The 9,311-nt window shown below is 41.5% G+C and overlaps 1 protein-coding gene across 1 annotated transcript; it reads right to left on the bottom strand.

Moving 5' to 3' along the window:
* Nucleotides 1-339: 339 nt before the first annotated feature.
* pgd (phosphogluconate dehydrogenase) lies at nucleotides 340-8,712 on the bottom strand. The gene is made up of 13 exons (XM_056273848.1): nucleotides 8,586-8,712; nucleotides 7,960-8,035; nucleotides 7,644-7,823; nucleotides 7,434-7,499; nucleotides 7,232-7,350; nucleotides 6,927-6,996; nucleotides 6,669-6,803; nucleotides 6,319-6,508; nucleotides 4,458-4,588; nucleotides 4,168-4,301; nucleotides 3,146-3,245; nucleotides 2,066-2,188; nucleotides 340-1,140 (listed from the first exon to the last, which is right to left on the bottom strand). Exons 1-13 carry the CDS (start codon nucleotides 8,591-8,593, stop codon nucleotides 1,021-1,023), a joined length of 1,452 nt encoding a protein of 483 aa, XP_056129823.1. The 5' UTR covers nucleotides 8,594-8,712; the 3' UTR covers nucleotides 340-1,020.
* Nucleotides 8,713-9,311: the final 599 nt, after the last annotated feature.

The following is a 9,311-nucleotide window of genomic DNA, read 5'->3' as shown; positions in this document are numbered from 1 at the left end:
GTGATTAATGTTGTGTGTTTTATGTTTTTGGTGTGTTCCTTTTATGTTTATTTGATTCTGGACATCCAGAATCAAATAGAGCTTATCTACTGTATACTAGTTTACTTAGCAGTGAAAATATATTGTTTTATTACTGAGACCGTATAGGGCTGAATACTGTACTTTCATCCTTACCAGCGATAAAAAGGATATTTTTCTGATTTTGTATCAAGGAACATTATCCTGGGTATGTCAGAGCCATCTACTGGACACTGACTGCAGATACAGAACAGTAATGCATCAATTATGGATGTCAACTCAGGCTCATTACATTTAACCTGTTTTATTTGTGTAGTGTTTGTTTCACATATAGTAAAAATTGCCAGGCAAATAATGGAGCGGACTGCTTAGTGTTAAACAGACGAGGCCATTCATATATTCAATAACTTAACTCTGTTGATACCCAATGCAACCCCTCCAGGCTATATTAAGAGTAGACACACATACAAACACACACTAAAATCCTGTTTACAGTGTCTAGTGAGAGAGTAAGGACCATTCAAGCTTATTATAAAGGGATTGAAATCTTTATTTAGCCTTATACAGTACAGTGCAATGGTTCACCTTAATCCAGTGTTAAAGCTGTGAACCCGACAGGCTGACATGATTGGGGAACACTCGGCCGACAGCCAGTTTGAGATCCCGTTTGTTGTAATTACTTGCCCCCCCCCCTTTTAGCTGCGAATGTGGCAAAAAGCGCGACACCAAACATCATACTCCAAAATCTTTAAAAAAAAAGGGGGGGGGGTTAAAAGTTCACAACACATGTATACCGAGATTTGACTTTATCATAAATAAACCTTTGATACTCTTTGAATTAGTAACAGTTTGGTCGAGGAAGATCACGCGGGTGGGTTGTCTTAAATATTAGGGCTTGGTGGTGGAGAAGGAATGTGTAACGCAAATCCTCTTTCTGCCCCTCGTCCCTGACTTTTGTCTCTTTTTCTTTATACATGTTGTCATGATGTGAAGATGCCCCCCTTAGGCATTGTAGGAGGAGGAGGACACATTTCCGCCGTGACCGGTCCAGTTGGTGTGGACATAATGACCAGGGTTAGACAACAGCTCATACGTGTGGGCTCCAAAGTAGTCTCTCTGAGCCTGCAAAAACCGAGTGAAATATAGAATAAGCCACGTTCTCTTATTGCTCATATTAATTAGAATATTACGCAGTTCCTCATTGGCAACTCAATTATAAATTTGAACTCTACAGCTAGTTTTATTAAAAATATCAGAGGAGCTTTGTGTGATGGTTGGGATGGTGTGGATGCTCAAGGTTTTACCCCTTTGTACTACCCGATCAAAATGGTCCGCCAGTGCCTACATTGGTATTTTTGCATACTGTGATGTCATTTCTGAGTATCTTCAAATGCTTCATATCCCAAAAATCTGTACAGCCTAAGCTAAAAGATTATGTAAATCAATAAACCATAATAACCGATAAAGGTACTGAAATTGTCAAATAAAAAAATACAAATCTCGTACATTTTTTTTCATCAAATTCTACTAAATACTCAAAAAAAATATTGATCCAAAGCAATTTTGAATGTAGAAAATTGAACAAAATATTTCTTAACACTCCATAAGTTATTTCAGCTATGTGCATTTTAGTTCTTGAAATATGCTCTTTTTGTGAGCAGAGTGCAAAGGAGTTTTGATAGTTTACTCTGCAAACAGGCACCACCCGCAGCAAGCGTAATATAACATAATGCAGTGACATCGGCACCCTGCGATACAAGTGTAGAGCGTGATGATGCAAAAGAAGGAAGCTTTAGTGTTCAGCTACAAAAAGAATGAATGCTCTAGCTATTATGTTTCTTTTAGAGCAATTTAAACAGGATGAGGCAAACAAAGCATTAAGAAAACATATGCACACACGCACACGCACACGCACACACACACACACACACAGAGTCCACGTGACATGATCTTTCTTTAGACCCCCATACACTCCCACACTGCCATATGCTCAAAGGATCAAGGGGCCAGTTTTTCATCTTCCTGCAAGTGTGTTTGTGTGTGTTACCTGGAGGAGGTTAGCTGGCAGCATTTTATGTCTGTAGCCGTCATAGAAGGACAGTGCTGTGGTGAAGCAGGGCATGGGGATTCCATGCTGGACCCCTGTGCTGACTGTCCTGCGCCATGACTCCTGCAGCGAGTAACCAGGATATACACATAATTGATCAGATGCTCAGTGAATAAAAGCTTCATTATCAAAAACTTTGGAGAAAGTTGTTGAAATGAAACTGACACAGGGCATAAATCTACTACAAATGAATTCAGGATGTCTATAAATTGTGTGTTGATTTTTCTTTTTTGAATCCATCTGTATAACTACAGTGAATATGCTAGACCAGTGTTTCTGGAAAGCAGTTTTTCAAATTCAGCAGGAGATTTAGGTGCCAACAGCTTAATTTAATCCTTATCTACATTTTCACATCATGATCGTTCACCACAAATTTGCATGTTTCCTCCATCGTCACAAAGATTAAGCTCTCTCACTGAGACAACAAACTAGAGATATTTAAAGTGAGTCATTTTCTGTTTTAATTTTCCTTACTCGCTGATATTGTTCTTCCAGGACTTAAAATTTGACTTCTAAAAACATGATGGTCAAAAAAAGATGACAACATTTGGGTACTCCCAGGATTCCTACATGTCAGATCAGCTCTAAAACCCTGAAGTCATTATTAGAAAGATATTTTTTTGACCTGGATATCCATGAACATAGTTCCCTCCCACAAATTTTCTGCCACACATAATCCATTACTAGAACTGAAATGGTTTTGGTCAAACTCTAGTTTTCCAAATTGTCTTCTCCCTCAGGCGAAATGTAAAAGCAGGCATAAATCCAGCTGAGAATCATTGGCTAAAACAGCTTTTATCTTAATGGGAAACATTCACAACTTGACATTATCTCTGCATATACTGCTGAGATAATGTTAAGGATCATGACTGCTTCCCTTTAAGACAGACTGTGGCGCAATGTCATAGTGCTGTGGCTTCATTCCATAACTCTACAAAGAGGAAACAAGTGGGTTTCGTGTGAATCTTTGTAATGTGGCTGTGGTAGATAGGAATTGCGCCACTTCCTCATTCCTCCTACCTGGCTGTCCTGTACAGCGTTACTGAAGAAGGAGTCCAGCAGCAAGCTCTGCAGTTCAGAGTCCCTTTCGAACGCCTCCTTGATCTTCCCCAGAAAGACGCTGGTAGGGAATGAGAGAGCCCAGTGTTAGCGAGCAAAAAAACTAGCCTTACTAAGATTAGGCTAAAATAGATGTTTTGTTGTGTTTTTAATAAAAATGTTTTGTTAAAAGATCAGTGGTAGTTAATAAATTAACCTCAAGTCCCATCAACTTAATCCTACAGTATATAATGTGCCCAAGCATCCATCCAGTAAGCACACTGCTCTTTGAAATGGTTGCTACAGCTTAGCTACGAGAAGTCATAACGGAGTGTCATGTTTGTTTAAGGTTTATGCAACATCTCTGCTAGGTTGGGCCAAGTGCCTGATTTTAGAATCAGGCATCTCCCCATTCTCCTTCTCTAATTTCAAAAGGAACTGTATCTGGTGGGGTTTTTTTGTTGGCTTTTTTTGCAGCTGCCTCACTCCAGGATTACAACATAAAGCATGATGAAAACTAAAACAAATATTCTCTTTGAAGGATTATATAATGGATCTCTCTTGACACTGAATACCTTATTTTCTCAATCTCATTCAACAGTTCTTTCATTACATATCTATAAAAATAGGCAAGTTATCAGAACGGCTGATTCAACTATACCATTACATGCTATCATTTATAGGGATTTGAGAGCAACAAAGCAGGACCGTCAAACTCAAAGCCAAGCATGTGACACAGCCAATCAGAAATTAGGCCCACAGCTAGTCTACTTGCACCATAAAAAATTCATAACATGTTAAAATACCGTCATGTGAAAAAGCATGAAACGATATCAGTGCAAATATAGGGAGCCTCTGAGTGTTACTAGATCCTTTCCCACTCTTCAAGCCTACTCAAAAAGCATAATCTCAGTTTCAACATCAAGAAGGCGTTATTTAAACCAGGGTTGAACAAGCCAGGACAGCTCTATGGGAGGATTGGTACCCCACGGAGCTGACTGTACCTTCGGATAATGCAGCCTCCTCTCCACATCAGGGCAATGGCACCATAGTTGAGGGACCAGCCAAACTCCTTGGCTGCCTGTCTGAGAAGCATGAAGCCTTGGGCATAGGAGATGATCTTAGAGGCATAGAGGGCCTAGAGATAAAAATAAATAGGAATGCTTTAGTTAAGCACGACAACTAAAAAAAAAAAAAAAAAATCCAAGTTGGGAAATTTTGGAAAGTTCAAATCATTCAAAATATAAACGAAATTGAATTAAAATCGACTAATGTCCAGCGATGTCTGTCCTACCTTTCGAATGTCCTCTAGGAAGGAGGCCTTGTTACCGCTGAACTTGACCCCCGGGGGCCCTGAAAGGCTTCGGCTGGCCTCCACTCGCTCATCCTTCAGAGAGGACAGGCATCTGGCAAAGACAGCCTCCCCTGAGAAACAACAAGAGGGAGTGTGGAGAGTGTGGGGTGGATGAGTATAGAGAGAAGCGCTTTACAGAGTTTTTTGCATGTAAAACACATCACATGGCTGCAGGAGCCATCCCCAACAGCCGTGATCTCCTCGAGCAGGGGTAAAGGGCAGGGTCTGAACAAGCAGAGTAAAGTGAAAATTCACTTAAAAAGTTTATGTATAGCCTAGCATTTAGATAAGCTGGCCAACGCAGTGACCATTTAATTTGTCATGCAGCATTAGACAGGCTTGTGTATTTTTTTTACTATTTGTACTCTAGTGAACTTGCAGCCACCCACTGCCAAGCCACAGCTGATGCAAGGCCAAGATGAAGGCATCGCCAAAGGTTTTATATTACTCAGCACAAGCAACGCTATTGTAAACAGAAAAGGTTTGCTACTGCTACACTGATCAAGAGGCGAATGAAAATATGCAAAGGAGAATAAAGTGATATGAAATATACAGTAATACATGTGGCAATACACTGAGATGTATTTAGAAAAAAAATGCTGAATAAGCATGACTCGCTAAACACAGTGAGGTGATGCAACAAGATAGGGAAGGAAATTGAGAGATTAAAAAAAAAAAACCACCACCACCCTTCTGTGTATCCAGTGAACCATTCTGGTGTAGAATGTCATCCTTATTGGCAGCCGAAATCTGTCCTGACGCATTCCACCAACCTGTCCTGCCTGCTCCCCAGCCACACACACACACTCACACAAAGGAGCCTTTTTACTGTCTGTCTCTCTATCACAAGGAGTAACCCAGCACTGATTAGCAAGGCTGAAGTGAGGCTTAGACATAGGAATATAAAACAAAACAAAACAAAATCTCGACAACTGTTCAGTTAGTATAATTGGTTATCCCTCATTTCAACAATTGTCATTCTGGTCATCAGAGACCCCCCAGTACCTGTGGTTTACCATTCTGCCAGGTAGTTCATTGTATTCACCTGTTGTTCCAGGTGTAAAACCTCCCTGATTGGTTACTGTAACACTTTGTTATAGGTGAATATGATTTACTACCTGCCAGAATAGAAAACCAGCAGTATTAGTGGTCCCCAAAGACCAGATTAAGAACCATTGCTTTGGTTCGCCAAAAAAGAAAAACTAAATGTTGGGCTGTTTTACACAACTTTTACACTGAATGTATCAACTGTCAGGGTGACCCTATTTACTATAGGACATTTGTTCACAGGCGTGCCCACTCTTGAGTGGTTAAAGACAGCTTTTTCCTGGGGTGATCTCACTACCTGATGTCGAGTTTGCTAAACAGACTGTCACACAGTCACAGCAAAGCTTCAAACAGTATCACAAATCCCCCTTATGTCACTTGATGAGTGACATAAGGATGAGCAGACCACTAGAAAAGCCTCCAATCTTCTTACGGGCGGCCAGGCAGACAGGCCTATTGATCACATTCCCCTGATGAAGTTAACTGGTCATATTGATTGTCAGCTAGCTACCAAAGCTAAACTTTAGCCACACATCTCCAACTATTCGGCCAACAGGTCCATAATCAGTACACTGACATAATGACTAATCTTTCAAAGCTGTCATGCAATGGTATGTCTTTGGCAATGTCATTATGAAAAATAGTTTACTGTAGACTGGCTGCAAGGGAAGGTACAAGGAGAAGACAGAAAAGGAAGAAGGGTTACAAAATGAGCCACTTGCTTGTTAAGAGAAATACAATAACTTCCTCTTACCGATTAAGGTGACAGGTGTGCCGTACTCCAGGGCTGAGATGGCAGTCCACTTCCCTGTGCCCTTTTGGCCGGCACTGTCACGGATCTTGGGCAGCAGATGTGTGCCATCGGAGTCCCTGTAGTTGAGGATGTTGGCTGTGATCTCGATAAGGAAGGAATCCAACTCTGTTTTGTTCCAGCTGTTGAAAGCCTGAGTGATTGAAGTGAAGACCAAAATATTTGGGAGATCAATTGGTCAGCTTCACTGTGCTGGTGTATGACCATACAGAGGTGGCACATTATAAAGTGATAGAATATAAACGCTGATCTCAAGGAACATAGATTAAATCATGAAGATAGAAGGAGCTTACCTGTGCCATCTCGTCATGATCCATACCCAAGACATCCTTCATCAAGTGGTAGGCTTCACAAATCAGCTGCATGTCCCCATACTCAATGCCATTGTGGACCATCTTCACAAAGTGACCCGCACCCTCATCTCCCACCTAAAAAAAGAAAAAAAAGTTAATTAAAAAGAAACTAGATTTGATATAAAAGTTCCTGCTCCGCTTTGAATACCAGAATTGGCAGGCGTTAAATGGTTGCACAAAACTAACTACTGTACTCACCCAGTCACAACATGGTTCTCCTGTTCCGACCTTGGCAGCAATACTCTGGAAGATATCTTTGATGTATGGCCTATGAGGACAAATAAAAACATTGATGTCAGCATTCAAAGGTAACACGTTCTTAGACTGCAAGCAGTGTGACAAAGAGAGGCCTTCAGAGGACTCCTGTAACAGTTTCAGGTATCCAGCTGTTGGAGATGCCTTATTCAAGTCCTTCATGTATTTTTTGGCATTTCCTATGTCCCCTATTGTCAAGGTCCACCAAAGTTTTACAAGTTATGATTTGTGACAGCTGTATGGCTCACCAGGCTTCTTTATGCCCCCCTGGCATCAGTGAGGGCCCATAGCGGGCTCCCTCCTCTCCACCACTGACCCCACTGCCCACAAAAAGGAGGTTTTTCTCTTTCAGGCTCTTACACCGCCGCTACAAACACAAACACAGACACATTAACCTTCTTCAAAAGTAAAACCCAATATTTTGATAGAGGGCGTATTTCAGACACTTACTGTTGAGTCTCTGTATTCAGAGTTGCCACCATCGATGATGATATCGCCTGCCTCAAGAAGAGGAACCTAAACAAAATGACAAAATGGAGCCCATTCGCGATTCAACATTGCAATTAAGGGGAAAGGCTGCGATATTAAAATCAACCAAGCTTAGTATGGCAATTTTGCACTGAATCGACACTCCCTTCCAGCTGTACTCAGGCCACTGACCAGCTTGTCGATGAAGTCATCCACAGCTTGACCGGCTTTCACAAGCAAGACAATCCTCCTGGGCTTCTTCAGCTTGGACACCATGTCCTGCAGAGACTCGGCCCCAATCACCTTGGTCCCTTTGGCCTCATTCTGCAGGAAGTCGTGCACCTTGGACACGGTCCGGTTGAAAGCACACACCTATTGAGGGAGGGTAGCGATGGGGATATTCAGAAAGTGAAGGTAGTGGAACAACAAATTTACACTTAGTATGACTTGAAAGACTTACTTTAAAACTGTCAAGGCTTATAGGGGCATGAATGATTTCATTTCTTACCACAAAACCATGGTCATTCATGTTCAGGATGATGTTCTGGCCCATGACAGCCAAACCAATCAATGCGATATCTGCTCTGTAAAATTAAGTGCAATCATATTTATGATGGGCTCTGCTGTGGCATCTGGTCTCGACTAAACATCGGCGATGATGACTTAATAATTAAAAAAACACAAACCCTTTCACAAAAGTATCAGTTATTGACTGCATTCCTCACTGGTTTGCAAATGATGCTCTGCTAAAGACCATCGATGAGTAAATGTACATCGCAAAGAAAAACCCCCTATTCATTTGCCATTTATGAACTCGCTACACCACCTTGGTGTCTGGGATTTGGAGCACGACTGTCTGACTACATCTCGTAAGTTTGTCGCCCCAATCTATTTTCAGCTTGCATGTCATGTGGAGCATGTTCCTACTGTAACGAAAGACTGTAATGTCTTTCTAGACATCTTATAGTCAGGCAAACTACATGTTACGTATCCGATAATACCGACCGAGGCTCAGTAAACGTGGTGGAAAGATACCCAGTACGTTCTTTCACTTGGCTGCATGACTTCCGCTACAAACCCTCAACCGGGCCACAAATCTCAACTAACGCAAAAAGAGACGCAACGGCAACTTACTCAGCCATAGTGGTGGGTAGGCGAATTATCCCTTTTGTAAAGTGACACTTGCAGTCGCACACCAACCCACTTTTCTAGAGATTTTCTCGCTACTTCCTCGTTCTCTCCACTTAATGTGCAAGAAAGCCTCTGGTGCAACCAGGCACAAGTCTGCCAATGACATGAGACTCGAACAGGCTGGAGCCATGTTGATCGCGATTTCTCATTGGTACAGAAAACTGAGCAGAGATATCAGTTATCCTATTGGCTGTACTCGCCGTCGTTCGAATGACGTCATACACGCCCACAAGGAAGTTGGTTTGAAAGCCACGCCCTTTAGGTCTTGGAAAAGACTTCCCCTCTGCACGTTTTGGCCCCCGAGTTTCCCGTTATGTATTATATTGTGAGTATCCTTTTTTTTAGCACTAGAGATGTTTCAGTATTTAAAGTGCGAATACATCTCTTTAAGACAAATTCTCGTCTTTCATCCTATTTCAAACATGTTTGCTTTGAGACCCTTAAAGCTTTTTCCATACACTGCAAGCCTGACTAGATTTTCTGTTGTTTTTTCCCACCCACCCAATCATACACTGAATATAACCGGGAGATAACTATATGTATGTAATGTGCCTATTAAAAAGACTTTCACACATGTTGGCGGCGCCACTTGTAATAAAGTCTCAGTGATCATTTCATTTTTACTGGACCGAAAGAAAGACAAAATAATCCCTTTGCGGTTTTCTCATA

Source organism: Lampris incognitus, chromosome 2, assembly GCF_029633865.1.
Source record: "Lampris incognitus isolate fLamInc1 chromosome 2, fLamInc1.hap2, whole genome shotgun sequence".
Classification (NCBI taxonomy): domain Eukaryota; kingdom Metazoa; phylum Chordata; class Actinopteri; order Lampriformes; family Lampridae; genus Lampris; species Lampris incognitus.
This window is presented reverse-complemented; position numbering and strand designations above follow the sequence as displayed.

What these genes read in the sequence shown, in the direction of transcription:
- pgd (XM_056273848.1), bottom strand. An exon ending in CTGAATACAGAGACTCAACA is followed by an intron (nt 7,351 to 7,433) that starts GTAAGTGTCTGA and finishes TTGTGTTTGTAG; the next exon opens with CGGCGGTGTAAGAGCCTGAA. An exon ending in ACGCTGTACAGGACAGCCAG is followed by an intron (nt 2,189 to 3,145) that starts GTAGGAGGAATG and finishes TACTCGCTGCAG; the next exon opens with GAGTCATGGCGCAGGACAGT.